The following is a 23,755-nucleotide window of genomic DNA, read 5'->3' as shown; positions in this document are numbered from 1 at the left end:
TGATTTAAAGAATAAATAAAAGTATTGCTTGCTTTTCTGTCATTGGCCTAGACAGTGGAATTATGCGTGCAAAGTTCCTGAAAGCTCGGATAGGTTAAACCGTTTATTGACAATCGTGAACTTTTCGTTTAATAGATAATATTTAATTTTATACGACGGGAGAACATTGGTTGAATTTCCTGTCTTGCTCTTTTGAGATAATATATATATATATATATATATATATATATATATATATATATATATATATATATATATATATATATATATATACTTCTACAGTAGCAATCGTGTTCGGGAAAGGTTAAAAAATGACTAGGGATTCAAAGGCAGATAAGCTTGGTAACCTAGCTTGTTCGCGTTCATGAGTCACGCTTCACAAGGCCGCTTCTTATCGCAAAACATTGTGCGTCGATGCCCAGCGTCTACACCCAGCAAATTACAAGTAACCAGAGTCGAATTTTAAAGAAAATCTGAAGAATAATAGATTTCATCAGAGGCGGCTGGCTACGTGGGCACTATCTCAACATGCAATAAGTAATGATTCCTGCAAACTGAAATGCTTATTGAATGAGTATTCGGATAGTAATATGTGCTTTATCGTGTAACATGTAAGATACTTATTGGGATTACCGTGTAGTAGGGCAACCGATCCATGAAAAACAAAATAAAATTGAATGGTTGGTTTAATATAGATATTTTTTTTTTAAATTTTTCGTCATTCCCTTGTTTTTCTTATTTTAATAATAACAATAACGCATGGTTCAAGAACTCTCGAAGGGCCTTGGCCTATCTCCCGACTGCCAGTCTCCCTCCCACAATCCTTCCTAGTGATCTTCAACCAGATGGGTGACGTGGGATCAGCACGTCGAACCCTCAACCATTATAGTGGTTATTCACCTGATGTTTACATTTTCGTTCCTGTTCGGCACGGTCGGGACCCTACTTCTGGTTTTGAAAGAGTAACATGGATTATAAAGATGTAAGGGTAATATCTTGCAGAAAAGACGACAATCATTGCGTGGCTGTTGGTTGCAATATGAGGTCCAGAACGAATAATTTTTCTCAAGTATCTGTGAATCTTTTTTCGACACACCAGATACGAAAACTAAGTGGATTCAAGCAGTAATGCAAAAAGACTACGAACCACGACATGAGAAACTACGCCGTAGACACGTCACTTCATCGCCGTTAAATAAACCCAATGAAATATTTAAGTGTTTTTAAGTTATAATTTTCTAACGCACATATGTTGGCATAACAAATTGAAAACGTAATTTTTTACAACCATGCATGTTATTATCTGTGGAAGAAAGAACAATTAAGAGAGCTGTGTTCTAGTAGATACACAATGTCGAAAAATTATCCATTCTGATATAATCAGAGTACATTTCATTTTTTTTGTTTTAAGTACACTTTATGCACAGTAAGGCTATTCGGGACTCAACCTAGAGTTTAAGTCACATTGTGCCTCCACCAGATATCGAATCCTGGAACACCTTGATTACAAGGTAGCGACGTTACAGCTACGCCATCGAGAGGCTTCGAAGTATTTGAATGTTTATAAATAATGTAAGCTTTATTTCAACCTGCCGAATCCTCCTGCATATTCGTATCATGTGTGGAATTGCCTGTTGTTGTTTTTTTCGTTTTCGTGGAATTAAAAATCAACTGGCGTAGCTATATATGTTAATGATTAATTAGAATGATAATTATAAAGAATGAGAAGTGGCCAAACATAAATTAGAACCAACATAAAATACACGCTTATGTAAAAATTGATCTGTGGTTTTATTAATGAGAAATAAAATGTGCACTTTATAACTTTTAGGTTAAGTAGAATATCTTTGTTTTTCATCGGTGTATTTAATCTTCCTTTTACCTTTAAGAATTTATTATTATTTACTTCTTCTTTAATATAAAAAATCTGTAGCTTAATTTATAGGCGAATGAACGTTCTTGTTTAATGTATATACCAACGAAACCATTGGGTTCGATACCCGGTGGAGGCACATAGTGGTTCGGATTCCACTTTAAACTGTATATCCAGTCCCGATTAGCCTTAAGGTGCACAAAGTGAACTTAAAACATCAACTCAAAACCAAAAAATAACAAAACGAAACCATTGGTATAGATGATCAACATTGTCTCAGTAAAGATTTCTATTGTTCCATAAATCATCATCCAATGACTCCGGGAACTGGTCAATTTCTTCGAGGTATCTTTAATTCTCTGTCACTTAAAAATTTCAAGTGATCCATTTTCTATCCGCTCCTTTTTAACAAAGTAAGCTCGAAGACAATCTGTATTCCACTAACTTATATTGAAAACTTGGTCAAACCGGAAGTTATTTTATCGCTTTCGATAATCGAATTGTTTGATCGACTATTTTTTGTTTACCCAGGAACATCCCCCATAGGAGATTTACGAGACCGGGTTACGCTACTCACTCGTAGCTCCCCAATTTCCTCACGATGGTGGGTTGCCACCGGACCTATAGGCTATACAAACCGAGAACCCAGACACTGAACCCAGGCGGACTCGAACACATGCCGTCCCGCAGTCGGAGTCCAAAGCACAGCGCCTTAGACCGCACGATCACGGAGGAGGACTTTTCTTATTTTACTTTTGGCTAATCGCGAGAATGAGGATGAATAATGAATAGAAAAATAAAAAGAAGGTCACGCACAAAGAACAGGACGGGTCTTCAACCTCTTAGGTGACGAGTTCAAGCCCTAAATATGAGGATTTCAACCTTAGACCTAAATTTTTTTTAAAAAAAAATATAAACAAAATTACTATTTACACTAAACTTATTATCAAGGCCAAAATAGTTTGTAACTGTGAAACTACCCTCTGAATGCAAATTCACAACATGTTTTTTTTCTTTCTTCATGTGAGTAAGAATTAAATGTGTGGCACACAGAGATACTTCTTGCGAAAACAATTAATTGTGCCCTGTCCCAGCATGTCTGGAGCAAAGCAGCGCATAGCGGAAGAGAAGGGGGAAGAGGGGAAGGGGATCGAGTGGAAAGAGCGAGGCAGTACACGCTGCTGGAAAGGCTGGCAACTGCAGTGGATCTCCTCCCTCCACGCAATTCCGTTCCTCTCATGTGTTCATCGCTGCTCAGATACTTGTTTTGTTCACCTACTCCAGAGATAAGTGGGACAGAGTGTAGTTCGCATACATGTAGCAAGTAAGGCAAATTATCTCAGAATGAAAATTCCACAGAGTTTCCAAACGTTTGTTTGAGCAATGATGACTGGACACGGATCTAGTTGTTAAAATATCATTTGAAAACTTGAATGTATCTCTTTACAGATACCAAGTTATAAGGAACTATTTCGTAGATGTTCATGTAACCGTTATAAAATTACAAATAAAATATATTCACAACCTTAGATATACTAATACGAAGAAAGAAATTCAGAGTAAGATTTCAAATGCATGTGTATAAAGTAATTATAGAAGTATAGAGCAATATGAGAGTATTGAACTTTTTTTTTTTTTTTAAAGATAACGTTTACAATATTGAGGCGAAAGAATAATTAAGGATGTAGTGTATTGGTTAGAGTTTTTGAGAGCATTGTAAGCGGTCCGAAGTTTGATCCTCCATACGAGGTGTTCTTTCTTTTTCTTTTTAAAAATATTTCTCCTTCTATTAAACAAGAGCATGGCAACATTATTTGTAATAATAGTGTATAGTAGCTAGATTGTCCTAAAACTGGAATTTACTAAAAAAATAAACAAATAAATTAATTGACACACGATTAAAGGGATATTTTCACGTATCAGATCTTGAATTATGATACTCTAACGATAATTGTGTTCTGCTTCAAAGACGTTGATTGACAAATATTAATGAAATAACCATTATATTTGTGGCAATTCAGGACACACTAATATTACCCCTTTTTCCAGTCGAGTTCAATGCAAAGATACCTTCACAAATATCGACTGAAAAGTTTCCATCATGTGGAATTCTCCATTAAATGTTTTCGCCCAGTCGTATTACCTTCGTTTTCTTTGTTACAAACAAGTATTCTTTGCACATGACATGTAAGGAGGGGGGTTTGGATCTGCATTTCACATTGGTCAGCTCCTTCTACCTGTGTTCAGGAGCGAAAGCTTGTGGGGTAGTGGTTACCGTTAAGGATTGATAATCTGATGGTCGTAGGTTCAAACCCCTTCGGTGGCAGAAACTTTTCGTACGCTTTAGACATACCCCATTGCGTTCATTGTCCACGCCGTATGAAACGGAATGATTCAGATTGGAATTAACGATGCGGGGAGGGGAAATGTTAAATAAAAAAATTTCAACGAACCGAGAAGAGGAGAAAAATTGGATAAATAAGAAAATTACATTCATGTTTTTAGTGGTATAATCGCAGGTAAAATCAAAGATCTTACGTGGAAGATTTTATCTTGCTCTGAACTCGGCCAAAAGGAATTTCGCACCGATCTAATACATTCTCCAATACATTATAAAATGTTAATGAATGTTCCATGTCCATAATTTTATCAATGCATCAGTTCTTGACGCCGAGACGTATTTTCTGCAACTACCCCTTCTCACCTCTCGTCTCCAGTCCCTTCTGATCTTAACTTCTCCTTCTCCTTCTTCTCTCCCGTCCTTCTCCTCTATTTTTATCTCGTACCGCCTTCCCTACTTTTCTCGCCTCTTGTCTCCATCCCACTCTTCTCCACTCCTCTTATCTCCTCTCCTGTCTTATATTTCCGTCTCCACTGCACTCTTCTCCTCTTCTTTTCGTTCTTCTCTTTTTCTCTCCTTTACTCTACACTCCACTACCCTCTTATTGTCTACTCCTCTCCTCTCCAAACTCCTTTCCTCCTCTTCTATTACCTCGCTTTCCTTCCTCTCTTCTCTCCTCTTTGCTCCATTTTCCTCATCTCTCCTCGCATCTTTTTCCTTTCTCCTCATTACTTCTCCTATCCACTTCCTCTGTCCTCTATTTTCTTCCCTTCCTTACTTTTCCTCTTCTCCTTTTGCTTTCTCTTTTCTCCTCTCCTTTGTTCCCTTTCGTTTCCTCTCTCCACTTTTCCTTTGTGTAGACTCATCAACAATGAAATACTATAAAATCGATGTTGTTTCTTTCTGAGAGTATTGCAACAAATGTAATACTGATTTTTTTCTAGTTCTATGCAATAATATTTGGATATCTTTCTTTCGCGTATTTTATAAATACCTAATGTGCATGTGGCAACCCTGAAATTGAGCCTAACTCTATATACAACCCACCAACGCCTTGTGTAAATTGGGTTGCCTAGTTTAAAATGTCGTTGTCCTAAAACTTTTGAGAGACACTGTACAAGAAATGTAATTGTATTAATCAACAAACTGAGATCGGGTCATTTATGTACTAAGCAACATTTATTCAGAATTGGAATAGCGAACAATAAGAGATATGAATAGTTTGTTAACATTTTTAAGAAAGTATAACAATTGTAACGGAAAAGTTTTTATCCCCCTTTTAAATCCAATGTCTGTGAAATAAGGGGGAAAGACGGATATTTTTAATGTAAAGCAATTACATATATTTTGTATTGGTTGGTTGAATTGGTGTTTTAAGTTCACTTTATGTACAGTAAGGGTAATTGGGACTGGACCTACAGTTTACAGTGGGATCCGAACCACTGTGCCTCCAGCGGGTATCGAACTCTGGACCCCTTCATTACAAGACGAGGACGCTACTACTGCGCCATCGGGGAGGCCATGTATATTTTATATCTAATGGCGCCCTCTGTGCATGGTCCAAGTCTCCTCGATGCAAGGAAACTCTTCGTGATGGCTCAGCCGTACATCTTCACCGCTTTACCCCTTGGTATAAAAGTCATACAAGAACCCACCATTCATAAATAACCTACACACAAAAACGTGTCGAAACATAACGCACATTCCTAACAACCAACAACATCGCATTGTGTAACTAAGGTTGTCCATGTTTCACGATTGCTCCGTGGCAAGTCTTGCGAATATTTGCAAACCCAAAAGAAAACAAAAATAATCAGGTAAACGAGACTTAAAATGCCCAGCAGCCGAGGATGGGCTGTAATTACACCATTTCTTGCACCTCTAAAACGCTTTACGTGCAGGTATTTACAACCCAATCGCTTCCTGGCCCCTACAACAGAATCCTTAAACGGCGGACCGCTTGTGAGGAATCGGCTCTGTCACGGACAAGTGGCAGCTGCTTTTTCTTAATTTCTGCTTCCCTGTTGACGATGATAAACTGTTCTGCTTTGCTTTTTTGGAGTTCGTTTCGTTTTGTCTTGTTCCTTTTCTTCCCTTGTTTTCCTCTCGTCACCTTAGGCTCTGTTATACTTAGTCCTTCTTTTGTTTCTTTTCCGTGGTTTTTACTTCGTCCACTCCGACCTGCCAGTTCAGGATATCAAGGTGAACTCAAGTCCAGAGCAGGTAGCTCGAAGGGGCGGATCCCCTTCCTTGTGGCCGCACCCTTGAACCAGCCGTGGTCACCTGCTCGAGAGAGAGGCCTTCATGGGAACAACGTGGACCTGTCTTGGAAAAGGACACGGGATTATTCCCCCAACTCGACCTGCAGGAATCTCTGGAATGGAAGTAGTGTGGGAAAGGTGGCCGGAAACGGGACGGGTAACACTTGACACGGGAAGGTTGTGGCTGTGCCAGGAAGAACATACTGAACTAGGTTCGTTCATATTCTCGTCTTTCATCATCGAAAAGCTATATCATCTGCGTACGTGAAACAATCAATGGAAGATCCTGGCTTCTTCACTAATTTACTGTAATAAAGGGCATCCTCGATTACATAGTGGGTGAGCTGTCCTCGATGGCGTAGTGGTAACATCTTCGCCTTGTAATCAAGGGATCCACAACTGTTGGAGACACATGGAATAGCGGTTCGGATCCCACTTTAATCTGTAGATCCAGTCCAAATTAGCCTATCTGTGCATAAAGTGGACTTAAAACAGCAAATCAATCAATCGATCGATCGATGACGTAGTGGTAACGCTTTTGTCTTAAAATCAAGGGTTCCCGGGTTCGATATCTGGTAGAGGTATGCCACAGTGGTTCGCATCCCACTTTAAATTTTAGGTCCGGCCCCGGTTAACCTATCTGAGCATAGAGTGGACTTTAATATACTGTTGAATTCAATTGGACGGAATTGATTGTCCCTTCATCAATTTAATCTTATCCAATCATCCCCATCTTCGCGATTAGCCAAAAGTGGGAGGAAAGCGAAGTCAAACATAACAAATCCATCATTCATTCACACACTTATAGCTCGATGGTTAGGCTTCTCGCTCTATTTTTTTTTTGCGCACAGTTCAGTACAACGAAGTACGAAGTCCGAGGTTCAAAATTCGAACCTTGAGTAAAGCATGGATGCATCATTGTGTTTGTCCTATCAATTCGGTAAATTCATCATTCATCCTGATGATTACAAACTATAGCAATGATTCTTAGTGGGCATATGCGCTCATGTAAATATAGATATAAGCCAGGAGTCCCAGGTTCGAATCCCGGCCTAGGTGATGATAGATGCTCCATCATCAATATCATCACTCATCCTCATCTTCGCGATTAGCGAAAAGTGAGAGAAAATCGAAGTAAAATAAACCAAACCATAGAATTCAGCCTAACCTCAGACTCGTTTATATGTTATGGCAAAGGATAAACACCACGTATTATGAAAGTGGTTGAAGGTTCTTCATCGCGTTTCTCATTCTGATTTCATTCAAATTAGTCAGTGTAATTTGACCTGCTGTGGTCATTTACCAGGAAGTGTTCTGCCACAATTATCTCTTCTACCTCTGTGCCAGTGTGTTACGGTTCCCCCTGACCTACACGCTACTCCGTACTCGCTCGCTTTTCATATTGCATCCACTCACGTGACCTTGCAGAACGCTCCGCTACGTGTCTAAACTGAATTATTCTTTGTAAATTATGAATATTAATTTTTCCTGATACTTCACCTTCCCACTTTCTTGTTTTGGGTAGCACCCATTTTTCTCTCTCGCGTCGACTCTCGACTAATGGAGGTCAATGTAGAGTACAACACTAATACAGGGTAGGGTGCCCATAAAGTTTGGGACTAAAGTGAGAACTGACGGACAGAACATTTCCTTACTGTAAATCGTTCTCCACTGCTTGCTTGATTGATTTGCTTTAGTTTACTTCGCTTCTTGTGCCACTTTTGGCTAATTTGCGAAGATGGGAATGAGTGATCATACGATTAAATCGATGAATGGACACTCACAAACATCCATGCCCAGGCCGGGATTCGAACCCGGAACCCCTGGCGTCGTAGCACGATGTGCTAACCATTCCGCCACGATCGTGGTCCACTGGATCCGCCATCAGAATGAACACAACGTTTCAAATGTCCAAAGGGTTCAGTGCGTTTCCTTAACATTGTCGTCTTGTAATCAAGGGGTCCCGGTGTTCGATACCCGGTGGAAGCGCGTGGTGGTTAGGATATCACTTTAAGGGGTGTAAAACAAGGATTTTCCTCGGGGGGGAGCAGCAGCGATCAAAGTTGGGGGTCGTTTCGATGCTATCCTCCCAGTTATGAAAATCCTCATAAAACATCCCACCAGTGGGATAATTTGCATAGGCCCCCCACTGCATTTTCTCCAAGTATCACTCCAACTTTCCCCAGCTTGGCAAATCATCCTTTCCAGCTAGGAATGTCCAATTCGAGCGCTGGATGGCAGAGTTAGATTTCATACGTATGTTATCCTTCATTAAAAACATTCATATTTTACCTTTTAGGGTAAAAACACAGTGAAGCACATCGCTCATCGCACGTCGCCAGAAACTCGCAGGGACAAGTTTCCAGTAATTCAAAACCATGGAGTTAAACGAGGGAAAACATAGTGGAGCCCCGCTCATCGCGAGAGGTTCCCAAGAACAAACACGGTTTGATCTTGTGTCCCTTGTTTCAAGTGGAAAGCTCTGTGATTGGTCCACTCAAGGTCACTTCTTCCTTTTTTGGAACACACCCTCCTTTTTCCACACTTTTTTTTGACAGAGTTGTCGTTTGCAAGCTTGTGCGATGGTGTTCAAGGTGCCTGTCCGACAGCCTGTTCATTCATTATATCCTGACTTGACCGGACTCCGTGCAATGAGCAAGGGTCCCTGTGCCTCACCATGTTTATACCCTTAGTGTTATTTTTTTTTACAAATCATAAAAATCATAACATTAAAATTGAATTCAAAATGCCTTGGCGTTGTTGTCCAGTTCCGATTTGAGAGCATTATTTAAATAGAAACTGGATTCCACTTTTTAAGGATGCACAGATATCAAACAGAGACCACTTAATCTGTTGTATTTCATGGCATCTCTCTTCCTTGTTTTCACGTTCACGTTTCGAATTGTATGAAGCTTTTCCTGGTATCTCAGGAAAGGGGTCAAGTGCCTGCCTGTCCCCCTCTGCGGACGCCCTTGGTGTAGTATACACGTAGTATACATCCAGGACTGCATTTTGGAGACTAACGAGGCTCTGGCGTCTGGATGCACTGCCAGTACAATGCTCTATGGGGCAGGTGTTTGGCCCTATCCATGTGCGCCTTTGTCCTCATCCGTTTCATCTTATCAGCATTCAACTTCATCTTCGCGATTATCCAAAAATGGCAGAAAAGCGATGTAAAATAATACAGATCAATAAATCAGTTCCACTTTAAACTGTAGGTCCGGTCCCGATTAGACTATAGCCTAATATACAGCGTTATTAAAAAAGAATGGTACAAAAGTAAAGTTAATTTATTTTTAAGTGAAAAGAGATACAAAAGCAATTCTGGTGGGAAAGAAGAAAGGAAGATTGAAATTTATAGCCTGTGGTTGAAATTGACGCAAAATCCGCTAGAGGCGCTACTTGTTGTTGATAGCTAAAATGGCAACAACGAAGGTAGAGCAAGCATATTGCGTAATGGAATTTGCACGAACAGGGGCAGTTGTTACAGTTCAGAGACACTTTCGGGCAAAATTCAAGAAACGACAACCACATAGACACTGCATTACACGCTGGATACAGAAGTTTGAATCAACTGGATGTCTGTCCAGTAGAAAAATCCCCTGAACGTCGAGTGAGACAGTGGATAGGATTATCGTTTTGACATCTGCCGTGTTACCCAGGGTGCTCATATCCAACATTTGTAATTGGCCAGGTAAATTTATAACCATCCTTTCTTCTTTCCCATCAGAATTGCTTTTGTATCTCTTTTTACTTAAAAATAAATTAATTTTACTTTTGAGTCATTCCATGCCAAATCAACACAGCTATGTGCAATTTCCAACCTGACCATCTCCGGTTTTCATGAAATTCGGGGAGTTGAAACTATGAATGAAACTTAGTAACTATGAAAAGTTTTAGTTTCGTGCGTCTTGTAATTGTTAAATTATTCAAGGTCAAAGTTAGCATAAACTGCTCTTTTTGAGCCCGCTTAACTATACTAAATATGCTGTAACTCCGCCCATATTTCACCTAGGAAGCTCAAATAAAGCTTATTGTACAGGGACTTGAACAAGCTTTCCAGTGATATATAACAAGCCTACCTTTGGATAAAAATATAATTTTGTCACGTGACCTTGACCATTGACCTTGAATATCTCAAAACATGTCAGCACCAAAAATCGTGAAAAAAATATATTTGGTCCCTCACACCATACTCTAAAACATATCAAAAAAATCATTCTGGGACTGCAATGGGATCAGAACATACAAAATAATATGTGTAACTATGTGACTGATAAAAGCCCCATTATATGAACTATGACGAGTCAAATGTCCCTTAACACCCCCTACAAAATGTAAAGGAGTTATCCTGGGTATAATTGGCCATGAAAGAAATAGGTTAGGTACAGGGAGATCCCTAGCTGTGTGTGTCAAGCGCAGGTCCGGTATATTGTTGACCGCCATATTGAATTCAACGCAAAAATTTCAAAGGAAAGGGGGTGATGTGATATATCAAATCAGGCTAGAATTTCACGAGAAATGAAGTGACGAAGGTTTTTCCAACGTATCTTTAGCCAGCAAAAAGTTATAGGCATATATTTCACTTACGATATATGCACATTATAATGTTGTCAATGTTCCTGTGAGTACACTCGTTGACGTCTCTCACACTCACTTAGAACATTTGGCAATGTAGCAGGTGCAACATCATCGCAAGCAGCAACTATGCCTTCTCTCAGATGGTCAATATCATGACTTTTAGTGCATGCACCATTCTCTTTAAATGTTCCTGAAGGTAAAAGTCCTCCTAAGATGTTAGATCTGGGGAATGTGCAGGCCTTTTAATAGATCCCCGTCTACCCATCAATCTACCTAGAAATTTACCATTAAAAATTTGCCAAAACGTCCACATAGTGTGGTCACACTCTGTCCTATTTCCAAACTCTGGAAAAGAGCCATATCTCGTAAGGAAGGATGAAAAACCTGTTCACTTAACAAATCCAAGAAGCCCTCATCATTTAAGGTTCCGTTGTTGAATATGGACCAACCATTCCCGTTCTCCACACTATATACCACATCATTAGCTTACCAGCAACAACCATTCGGCTGGCATCTGTCTACTGAAGATTATCAAATCACAGGTATTGCATATTACTTTTATTAACTTCACCGTGAACATAAAAATTAGCCTCGTCACTGAAGGATTTTTCATTACAAAGGAAGTGTCACGTAATTGTTTGAGATACTTTTCCCAGTATTCTTCACTATTCAACTATTTGGTGAATGTGGCTGATTAAAATCATATGCAATGGTACGTATACTTCTTTCTCTCCCAAGATGGCAGCGTGATCTCGATGAGTTCCTAACACGTTAGGAGCATTCCAATGCTTTGTTTTTAACACCTCGAAAAGGAGAAAATGGTTACAAGCATGCAGTAATAATTTTTTGCTGGTTAAAGACATTTTGGAAAAACCTTCGCCGTTTCATTTCTCGTGAAGTTCTAGGCTGATTTGTATATCACTTCACCCCCTTTCCTTTGAAATTTTTGCGTTGAATTCAATATGGCGGTCAACAATATACCGGACCTGCGCTTGACACACACAGCTAGGTATCTCCCTGTGCCTAGCCTATTTCTTTCATGACCAATTATACCCAGGATAACTCGTTTACATTTTGTAGGGGGTGTTAAGGGACATTTGACTCGTCATAGTTCATATAATGGGGCTTTTATCAGTCACATAGTTACACATATTATTTTGTATGTTCTGATCCCATTGCAGTCCCAGAATGATTTTTTTGATATGTTTTAGAGTATGGTGTGAGGGACCAAATATATTTTTTTCACGATTTTTGGTGCTGACATGTTTTGAGATATTCAAGGTCAATGGTCAAGGTCACGTGACAAAATTATATTTTTATCCAAAGGTAGGCTTGTTATATATCACTGGAAAGCTTGTTCAAGTCCCTGTACAATAAGCTTTATTTGAGCTTCCTAGGTGAAATATGGGCGGAGTTACAGCATATTTAGTATAGTTAAGCGGGCTCAAATAGAGCAATTTATGCTAACTTTGACCTTGAATAATTTAACAATTACAAGACGCACGAAACTAAAACTTTTCATAGTTACTAAGTTTCATTCATGGTTTCAACTCCCCAAATTTCATGAAAATCGGAGATGGTCAGGTTGTGTACTGTGTTGATTTCATATGGAATGACTCTTTTGTACCATTCTTTTTGAGTAACCCTGTATACTCAGTCCCAGGAATCTGTGGAGCAATGCCCCACATAACGGTGCAAGGGGGAGAAAGCGAGTGGGCGGAGCAAACTGCTGGTAGCTGTCCCCCTCCTTTCTCTATCAAGCGTTCATTGGGCGACCCTCATTGAGTGACTACTTGCGTAGAAGGTTTGTTTTTATTCGCTTGCTCTACAGATTTCTGAGACAGAATATAGGTCCGTGCATAAATTGGACTTCTAACACATTCAAACTCGTATTTTCTTGGATTCTTTTCAAAATGTGAGGATCCAGACTTGCCGTTGCAGTCGTTACCCTTTCCCAGAGTTGACCCATCCAAGATTTTCACAACATACAGCTAACGTTTCAAAATCCCCCATATATCGAAATCCATGTGGCTGTGAACGTGGTGGGGGGTCGGTTGCCACAAAGGAGAACTATCTTCACTTTGCTGTCTTTTGTCAGTGCCATAGCTTCACCTGTAATCAAAGCAATATTACCATTGGTTACATACTTTACGGTGTTTAGGGGTTCAGATTCGATTCCCGTCCTGGACTTCGCATTTTATAATCGTCACCATTCTCCTAAGGAGTCAGAAAAGCAATGTAAAATATGAAAAATACTGTGTGCTTATCCTCGTATTGCGTGACGGAGAAAAATAGCCTGTGTGCTGATGTGCCTTAGAAAAATTCAGGGTCGGCTTAATGGCCAGATGACTTCCCAGGTCGCTGTCCTTGAATAGCGCCAAAACCTTAATTTTGATTACAGTGTGCCTATTTGTTTTGTTTTTTAAAGTTGCTACGAAGCAGATATTTCATATTGGAAACAATAGCACGAGATGAAAAGAAATTAGTTTTGGAGAAGAAAAATAGATGGCAGCACAAGATAAAATAATATAAATAAATTGTTGGAGGATAAGCATCGATTTAATATAAGTAAAGATATGGTAGAAATATTTTGAAAATTTGAAGGAGATGTATAGAAAATAAACAATAGATGGAAAGAAAAATAGAAGTGGTTTTCATCATTCAACATGTTCAAGCCTACAATCAATTATTAGACACGCATAAAGAAGTATTTAACAAAACTTTCGAAACTTTAGAAGCACAGTTCATGATAATTTTTTTTTTGCGATTATCCTTCAAAAAATGATATACCTGAAAGTATACTGCATAACATAATGAAGGGCAAAAGTTATCATCCTATTTGATTTGATTTGATTTAGTTTATTTTACTTCGCGTTTTGTGCCTCTTGGCTAATTTGCGAAGATGGGGATGAGTGATGAAATGATGAAATTGATGAATGGACATTCACAAACAACCAAGCCCGACCGGGATTCGAACCCGGGACCCTTGGCGTCGCAGCGCATTATCATCCTATTTGAACTGACCTTTATTTTGACATCTTCTTGTTTATATCAGTAGTGTTTTGTCAGTTAAATAGAAGATACTCACGAGGCCGAGTGGTTAGCACATCGCGCTACGACGCCAAGGGTCTCGGGTTCGTATCCCGCTCGGGTTTGGTTGTTTGTGAATGTCCATTCATCAATTTCATCATTTCATCACTCATCCCCATCTTCGCAAATTAGCCAAGAGGCACAAAACGCGAAGTAAAATAAACTAAATCAATCAATCAATTAAGAAGATACTCACGAAATTTATTGTGTGCAAAAATGAATAAGTATACCCCACAAGAACGTGGAAAATTGTGACAATTTTGCGTGACGCTTTTCCGGGCAGAGTAATATCCCGTTTTGGTGATTTGCCATGGCCGGCCAGGTCCCCCGATTTACACGCTCCAGATTTTTTTCCCTTTGGGGATAATTGAAGTAATTGGTTTATATGAATAAGCCAGAGACGTTACAGCAACTAAAGAACAATATTCAGCATGAAATTGAAAACATTTCCCCGCAGATTTCCAACACAATGGAAAACGCAATATAAAGAGTCCAAATTTGCATCAATTTGAATGGTGGTCATTTATTGGATGTTATCCTTAAAAATTGAGGCCATAAAACTTACAAGTATCAATAAAAGGTTAACATAAAAAAAACTACTTTGTTTAATTTAAAACTCAAGCTATAGGTTAAGAAAATCAGGTGATGACTTTTGCGCTACCTTGTACATAGATTGCAAAACCACGTATCAATTTAAGCTATTTTATATTGATATTAAATGCATACCTACTTGCAATAAACGTGTTCTTTGACAGTAATACTTACTGTTAGAGTATTTAAAAACAAGGCTATTATTTTCTTGTTTAAAACTGTAAATATGTAAAGTGGCCAAGGTTTTTTTTATTGGGAGTCGAAATTAGGAGGACCGGGGAGGAAAGTAGTGAGGGAGCGCTAATAAATCCACCTCACCCCTGTGACAATTTTATCTAGGGCTGCACCTTTAAAAATCAGTCAATCAAACACAGTGTCGGCGCCAGGATTAATCATCTAGGGGTGCTGAGCGGGTGCGGAATGAAATTTTGTGGATGCGATGTTGAAAATACAAATGAAACATGCATGCATGTTTTAGCCACTAAATCAAATACTAATCAACTTTTAATATCATCTATGATAATATGCCAATGTAACTTATGAGTACTAGCAACTTGCTTCGTTGCTTGATTTTAGCACAAGAACGACATGTTTAGAAATGTGAAGGGAACAGCTTGTTCAATGGAGGCCAGTGGCATACATGGACTACAGGAGGATTTTTTCCCCCAGTGAGAGGCAAGAACAGCTGTCTCACTTCAATACCTAATATTCGGTGCTCAATGTATTAACGGCGGCATGGCATAATATGACACCGTAACAGTTAGTGTTTTCAGTTGAGCATAGGTTATGAAAAAAGGGTGCGGAAGAAAATCAAGAGGTGGGCAAGCCCCCCTTCACCGCCCCCCCCCCGGGTGCTGCCCCTGATTATGGACGTCCGCAGGATTTTTTTCCAGGGAGGGGCAAACAAGGTAATTTTTTTTGCAGGGGGGCAAAGGACACATATTTTCTTCCAAAATAGTGGTGCCCCCTCAAAAAACACTGTTTGAGTCTTAAATTATCATGTTCCTTCAACGAATTTATAATAATTAACATAAATTACTGTGATTGAAATTAAAGTATGTGTGAATTATATAATTTTTAGGTATACGTTCATTTTCCAGGGGGGCCTTGTTCCCCCTTCCGGACGTCCATGTCCCTGATCAAACAGGTAAACCACTTTGACTGGCCCATGTGCGGATCATCGTTACTTTCTTTTTTTCATGAAATATTTTGTCGATTTTTCACCTTGATAAGCACGAATATGCCATGTGGACGGTGACACCAGAGAGCAGGTGACATTTTGCGGATGTCACTTGATAATACATCGTCAATCTTACGTGGCCAACCCAGATAATTGGTACGTGACGATGGTACAAACTTGCAACAAGGCGGCGGGGGAAGCGATCGGCCGGACGGTAGGCGAGAAGGGGGGTGTGGGGGGAGGGGGGAACGAGCCGAGGTGTCGACACAGACGACCTGGCCTTGCACCTAGCCGCCGTGGAGGCCAAGTAGTCTCCCTCCCCTTCTTCCCCCTCCCCCTTCCGCGAAACAGGTGCGAAGGTCTCCGGATTGGCCCGACCCCCTTCCTCCCCTCCCGCGCCGGCTCCCAGCGCCACTCGTCACGGCCCGGTTCGTTTCAGCGCGCGCTGCTTCCCGCGATCGGTTCACTACAGCGAAGGCCGAGGAAGCCTCCGTACGTGAACCGCGGTGCCATTCGATCACCCCCGTTGCAGCTACGAGCTGGGCGAACAGGTGTTTTGTTTACAAACCCCAGATTTCGTACTTCTGCAGAAGCAAGGATCCCGCCGAACTCCACCGTAGCGACAGTTCAGTGCGTCGTGTGCCGAAACATATTGATGTTCGCCGGTGAGGTGTCACGTGTTCAGTGAATTACCACCCCCCACCTTTTCCTCCCCTCTTACGTCGCCCCGGCTGCTGACACAAACAGATAACGGGGTAGTGTTGTTTCTTCACGTTGAATTCCTTGGTGTTGTATTTGTGTACATTGTGGGGATGGTTCGGTGATGCGAAATACCTGCTACGTCTGTCTCTTTCTTTACCTTTGACCCCTGGCTACCCCCCACACCTGGTGAGCAGCAGTTCGTCCACGGAAGCACGTCGGGAACACAAACATGAGAGAGCTAGACACGGTTAGCCCTGTTGTTTGGCCTGCTTGGTGTTACACCGGTAAGTAATTATCTTTACATGTATAATATGAACGCCATTTAAAAAATCACTCTTTTTGAGAAACTAGCGAGATTTTATGAAGCGTGTGATGTTAGAATTGAACGCATATGTTGGAAAATCAACTACGATTCAGACGCCACAAGCGAAAGAAACTCCCAATATACCAAACGCAAAAGTTAATTCCCAGTATTTCATGCGTAAGTCTTGCTCATGTCATTCCCCGATAATTCTCGTATCTCTGACAAAAAACAACACTGTTTCATGTCTGCGCAAGCCAAGTTGAAGCAATGGCCTGTAGTTTTTGTCTCTGGTTATTTTCGTTGCTTGTTTAGATCCGTTGATTCATCGCGACGATAAGGATGAATGGCGAGTTGATGCAATAGCTAAGGACCAAATACTGCTGCATGTAAAACTTTACATAACCTATGTAATATTACATTGACAAGGGATATGTGCCAAGACAAACCTACACTGAAGCTCGCCGGCTTATTAAAGCAAATGATCTTTGATTTTGTATATTGATTTTTGTTATGTAGCGTCGCTTTCCTGGCACTTTTGCCCCAGGCCTGGATTCTAACCTGGGACCTCTGGCGTCGTGGTTGAACACTCAGCCACGGAGCTCGGCTAAAGCAATTAATTATTATTAATCGCCCCATGCCTTACCCAAAATTCTAAGCTAATACCCTAGCCTTCGTAGCGCGATACGGTGACCACTTCATTACCTGACGTCCATTATTTCATGCTTCAAACATTCAGTGGTTCATAGTTCAACAATATTTTTGAATCTTGATTTGCTTGAACACTAAATGCATGTTTTCAGGTTTCGGGAGAGGGGAGTTTCTGGAGTTGGTGTTTTAAGTCTCCACTTTGTGCACAGTAAGGCTAATCGGGACTGGACCTACTGAAATCCGAAGCACTATGTGCCTCCACCGAACCCACGATCCCTTGATTACAAGGCGACGACGCTACAATGCACCATTGGGGAGGCCCTCGGGGGAGGAGTTCTGATATTTGTACGCTTGTATGTCGTTTATTTTACGTCACTTTCCTGCCTCTTTAGCCCAATCGCGCCGTTGTGGATGAAATATGATTGATGAAGGGACACTTGCAAAGATAACACCTATGCGCACGCCAGTACTCGAATCGAGACCATTTGTGGCGAGTCCAGCACTCAGCTACCGACGTGGCTCTAATGTTGCAACCGAACATTGCACACAGAAAACTAAATGCATCATACCCATTGATGCAACAGAACGCGTCGATTGATGCACGAAAGTACATCATGTGATGCAAGTGAGGATTTATTTCACTCGAGATGCATTTTGATGCACCTTCATGCGTTTTGGTGCACCTTCCTGCATCTTTCTTGATGATCCACTTAGACATTTCATCTGAGCTAAATAAAATCTGTAGCTCAGACGAGACGTTTAAGTGCATCATTGAAAAAGATGCAGAAAGGTGCATCAAAACTCATCAAATGATACGCTATAATGCATCTCGACTGAAAGAAATCCTCGCTTCCATCAGCTGATGCACTTTCGTGTTTCTTTTACGACATACAAAAATGCACTAAAATGCATGAAATGTGAATCTGATTCTTCGCAGATGCCATAGAACACACTTTAGTGCATCAATGGACGCGTTCTGGTGCATCAATCGGTATGATGCATTTAGTTCTCTATGTGTGTGCGACTACGAACTCCCGTTCTGAAATCGTGCTGCCAGCCCCCGTGGCGGAGTGGTCAGGGTAACGCTCTACGAACTCATTCATCCTCGTCGTTACAACAGCCCAAGAGGCAGAAAAGGTACGTAAAATAACCGAAATACAAAGAAAGAAAGAAATGAAATCAGGCCTCACATTTTACAAAGCACGGTGAAATGAACCTATGTGATAGAAATGCTCGGACAAAATTTGTGGAGGAGTTGGTCGAAGTAAGTCCCCTCTAGCAATTCTCCGCAAGTTCGTCAAAGCTCTTTGCTTTTGTTTTCTGTCTTTTTTGTATGCGGGCCACCCGCGGTTACATCCGGCCGAATGGAAAAGCTTCTGGCACCTGTTGCTTCCAAGCGAATGACACCGTGCCTCCCCGGGTGTTTTTACGAACGGAATTTCTTTCACAACAAATAAACAGTTCTTCGTCATTAAACTGGTATAAGAAACTTCTAGTAATGCCTTTTCACCCTGAATGACTACTCGATTTCAATGCAATACTTTTTTTTTCGAATTTTGCATCTCGTTAGGTTAATCGTGGCAACGATTGATTGATTTGCTTTATTTTACTTCGCTTTTTGGGCCACTTTTTGGCCAATTTGCGAAGATGCGAATGAGGGATGATATGATGAAATTGATGAATGGAGACTCAGAAACATCCATGCCCAGACCAGGATTCGAACCCGACACCCCTAGCGTCGTGGCGCGCTGTACTAACCACTCTGCCACGGATTTTGACTAATTTACATCTTAATTAATTAGCACTTTAATATGATAAAACAAAATTTTATCTTTGGAATATTTGTTGTCAACTAAGTAGCCAAATCATGTAAGTGATGCTTCACTAAAATTATTATCTAATCTATATTTTACCCGCAAAATGTATGTCTACTTTTATTGGTTACGGATAGGTCGCTATAAAGTTGATTGTTGGTTTGCGACTCCCATTGACAGACGACCAGATGGATCCGTAGTGAGCTGCACTGATATTCTTTGAATCCACAAAAGTATATCTTTTGTTTTGTATTAGTTTCCGATCATCGAAGCGCTCTATTGTTGATATCAACAGATACGTGGACAGACCAATCAGGAATTTACTTCTGATTTATTGAAGCTTAGGCATAAATCGACTGTTGACTTTTAATTACTTGGCCCCATAGAGAAGCGAACGAACCAATTCATAATTTATGTCGCATTAAACCAGTATTTACTAAGACTTCATTTAGCCGACCTTCGTGGCGGTGGTTATCACATCAGCGATCCCGGTTTCGAATTGCGGTCTTGCCATGAGTGTTCTTGTGAGTGTCCTTTCATCCATTTCATCTTAGCATCCTCGTCGTCGCCATTAGCCAGAAGTGGGAGGAAATCGAAGTAAAATAAACCAAATCGAACCAGCGAACGTCGGCCACCGAGTTTGCGAAATACGGTATGATAAAACACAACAGAAAAGTTAAATTTTTATTTTACACTGCCAATGAATGTAAAAAAAACCTTTCCAGTATTGAAGAAAAAAAAAAATAATATTCGAAACTCTTTCTTTGAAACAGTGTTCAAAACTTGTTAATTTTTCTCTGACAATCTTAGTTTATCGTTTTTGTCACGAATCAGATGTATTAATCGTTATTTAGGCAAATCGGTAACTTCAACATGATTTTATGACAACTTCACATTACAAAACTCCATAAACAACAATCTCATTGACAAAGAACAATCTATACTGACACAGTCTATCTTCACATTTACTTCTTCTTCTCAACTTCTGTCAATAGAAGTTGCTTATTTCAGGAATTTGCGTCTTATTTCGCGATACCTTCCACAATCAAATCCACACTTCGACATTCATGGAGAAATTTTGTCGCACATCTTTTTAAGCATTATTAGCTGTCAAAAAATTAATTTGCTCTTTTTGTTCAAAGCTTACAATTCGTACAGTTCCTCTTAACATGATCATAAGATTTTTGTAAATGTGTAATTTTAGTTCGTGCCTCTTCAAGGATCAAAAATATATGTTCCTGCTTCGACTTTTGTTTCCTATGCCCTGACGTCCTGGAATTCTCCAAGGATGGAGTGAGACTTCATTCCCTTCATGGACATTTGAAGCATGACGTAGAAAAAGTAAAGATAGTGATAATAGTGCAGGTTCGTGAAAGTCGTACGATTCTGTAGGGATATTTCGTTGAGTTATACCAATATCTTGTTAATGAGACTGCGCGTGTTTCTTTTTACCAGGGAAACCGCCGTCAAAACTTACACACTGTCGGAAGACTGAGGTACAGGGTGAAATTATTAGTTTTTAGCGGACCTCCTCACGGTTGGCTGAATTGAATCACACAGACTCAAGTATATCAAGTGATGCAAACGTGTATAATTATCTTGACTCCGGTTATCTGCATCAAAGGGTACTGGTATCAGCTGCTGTCCTTTGTGATGCACTAACAATGCATCATTTCAACCTATCAGACACAATCATGTTTAAAAATTGCGCGTTTAATTGTCAGTTGATGCACCAATAGTGCAGCAACGATAATTTGATGCATTTCCTGTGTGATTAGGGGACAATTATAAGCAACGACGTCCACCTGTCTGAAATATAGACGTGAGTTTAATTAATAGCTTTGTACGACCGAAGGAAAGGGGATATAATCGTAGGATTTCGAGCTTTGACCACGGCTTCTACAACAAAGCTGGAGGCACACCACGTTGTCCTTGCCTTTTGAGAAAAAATATCAACAACAACATTGACGGTGTAAGAACAATAAGAATGTCATGTAGTGGCGAATGAACTGTAAATGTAATCCTCGAAAGTAGTCTTTCATTTTTTGGGATAATGAGGTGCAATAGTCTGTTTGCTTCATTTTGCACATGTGAAGTTCATTACATTCTTCGAAGCATAGAAGAGCATGGGATTGAAAGTTTGTACGCTAATACTGTCACACCGGTTACAGCAACCCATTGCAAATATAATTGCCATTCGATTATGTTTCAGAACTTGCAAGGTGAAACACAACACCATTGATGGTGTACGTAATAGGTCCGTGAGACGTAAAGAAAAAGGTTTCAAATTTAAATTCAATATTTTATCTTGCGTAAAGACAGATAATAATTATAAATTGCACTTCTGTGCTCGAAAATATTTAAATGAAAATGAAATAACAACAACCATTAAAATTACATTAATTATGTACCTAAAGAAGATTAGAAGGCTTGAACGGAACTAATCAGAGATCGGTTAGTTCATACGAAAACTCCAGCCTAACTATTATTGCCTATAGCAGGAAAAGGTTTATTATCCCTTTGCCTTGACTCATCTCACTCACCCAACAGGTCGGTAGGTGCCGGGGCCCTACCTAGATGAGGCCTGCTCGAAAAAGGGTTCTTAAAATATTAGAGGAATGTATCCAATAAGGACAACGTTAGAACATAAGAGCTATACATCTGATTCTCATGTTTGTCTGATTGTATTGAAAATGATTTAGGCTATGCCCTCCAAACGTCATGAATTTTCATCATCCTTGTGTATATTCTAATAACATGAGAATGATATTTGTTATTTAAAATATATTAATACTAAATACATAATGCTTGTTTTTATCTTCTTTAGCAATTCAACTTTTGTAACCAGTATTGCTATTCCGTCGTTATCCTATTTTTGCACTACGTCTTGAATTTCACGTCTGTTAAGGACTTTCTTATGGTCATTCTCTTAGAGTAAGTCAGTCCCTCACCTTTACCCTGAATTTCTTTCTGAAAAAATCTGGCGATTTGTAGTAATTGTATACCACATGAAAGCTTCATATTAAGATTGTTTACTATATACTTTTCTTCCTCTTTTGTAATGCAGTAAAAGGTTTACTGAGGGATGACGGTAAGACCATCAACTACAATAAAATAGGGCCGTGATCGTGTTTATATCATTAACTGTCATTATATAGCTGCTAGCTATACTGCCGATGTATGGATATCGGAAAGTAGCGGTTGGATTTTATTTATCGATACTTTCCCGGTATTTTAATCGTTCACGGGGTCCGCTGAAATACCGCCCGACACTCACGGAATCCTATTTGTTCCGGAAATTATGCAAAATTCAAAGTCTCCATTGATTTTGCGCCAGTATTGTGGGACAAAACTGTATTTTGTGATTATATAACAGGTATTTTAATATTTTGATATAATTTTTAAATAATAATTTTTAAATATTATAAAGGAAAGCTCTGTTAATTTGATGCTTATAATTGGAGACTCACTCGCTAATATTAATTAATATTTTGAACAAATTTTAATTGAAGAGATCGGGGGTAAAACATGGTGACATTTTGATTTTGATTTACAAAGTAAAAAGAGTCGTCCTTCAATTTTCGCATGGAATGTCTCTGTCATTCAATTTTCATTGGAATCATTGAACGCTTCTGAAATTGGGAAACACAACACGAAAACAATTTGTATATAGTATAGCTTCCAATATCAAATGTCACTTAACATGTTTTACTGCCGAGCCCTTCAATTGTTAAACTTTCCAAGCATCGGTATAGGTGGGAATCGGTAAGAAAGAGTATCGGCTCAGTCCTAATTGTTGCCCTAACGGATGGAATTGTATTTAAATAAAAATCGGCCGTGTCTCTTTTTTGTAAATGAACAGGCAGACTGTTAAATTTTAACGGTAAAATATTGGAAATTTGACAGCAATACGCGGTTACTTCACGATCAAAGTATGCCTCTGGCGTGGCAATCCGAAGGCAAGTGAACCCATTGCAGTCTAACGTATTTCCAGAGACTAATAAGGGCCGAAAGGTGACGTGTATTATTCCTTGATACATTATTGAAGGAACGGATATGGTGGATCAGAAAGCTGCCCGACAAGTTGCACGGAGGGACATGAAAAGCATCCAGACCCTTTGACGTATGGTCATCTTGGAAGTAACAGGCAAGTGCATTAGGTTTATCTTAATCGCCGTCCAGAGAGTAATTGTCCGTGGAATGGGGGAAATGTGGTTCTGAAGTTCCGGCATGTCTTTGAGTGCACTCGGTAACCGATAGGTTTAATTTAGCTGAGTTACGTGCGCGCAATTTTTATTTACTCCATAATGCAATGTAGATGCGTCGTTGGTAACTTCGGTATGATGTGGAAAATGTCGTTCAGTTTCTTG

General features: G+C 39.8%; 1 protein-coding gene across 3 annotated transcripts in view; it reads left to right on the top strand.

The window, feature by feature from the left end:
• Samuel (SAM-motif ubiquitously expressed punctatedly localized protein) overlaps positions 1–23,755 on the top strand; it is a 683,747-nt gene that overhangs the window by 481,773 nt on the left and 178,219 nt on the right. Inside the window, exon 1 of one of the 3 annotated variants that reach the window (XM_083120260.1) lies at positions 16,401–16,903. The exons of the other annotated variants lie outside the window; for them this stretch is intronic. Coding sequence (XP_082976386.1) covers positions 16,849–16,903 — 55 coding nt within the window. The 5' untranslated portion in view covers positions 16,401–16,848. Of the gene's footprint in view, positions 1–16,400; positions 16,904–23,755 lie in introns of those variants that run through there. 3 annotated transcript variants of the gene reach the window in all.

This window comes from Lepisma saccharinum, chromosome 4 (assembly GCF_977018435.1).
Source record: "Lepisma saccharinum chromosome 4, izLepSacc3.1, whole genome shotgun sequence".
In the NCBI taxonomy this organism is placed as follows: Eukaryota; Metazoa; Arthropoda; class Insecta; order Zygentoma; family Lepismatidae; genus Lepisma; species Lepisma saccharinum.
The sequence above is the reverse complement of the archived record's forward strand: the minus strand, read 5'-3'. Positions and strand labels throughout refer to the sequence as shown.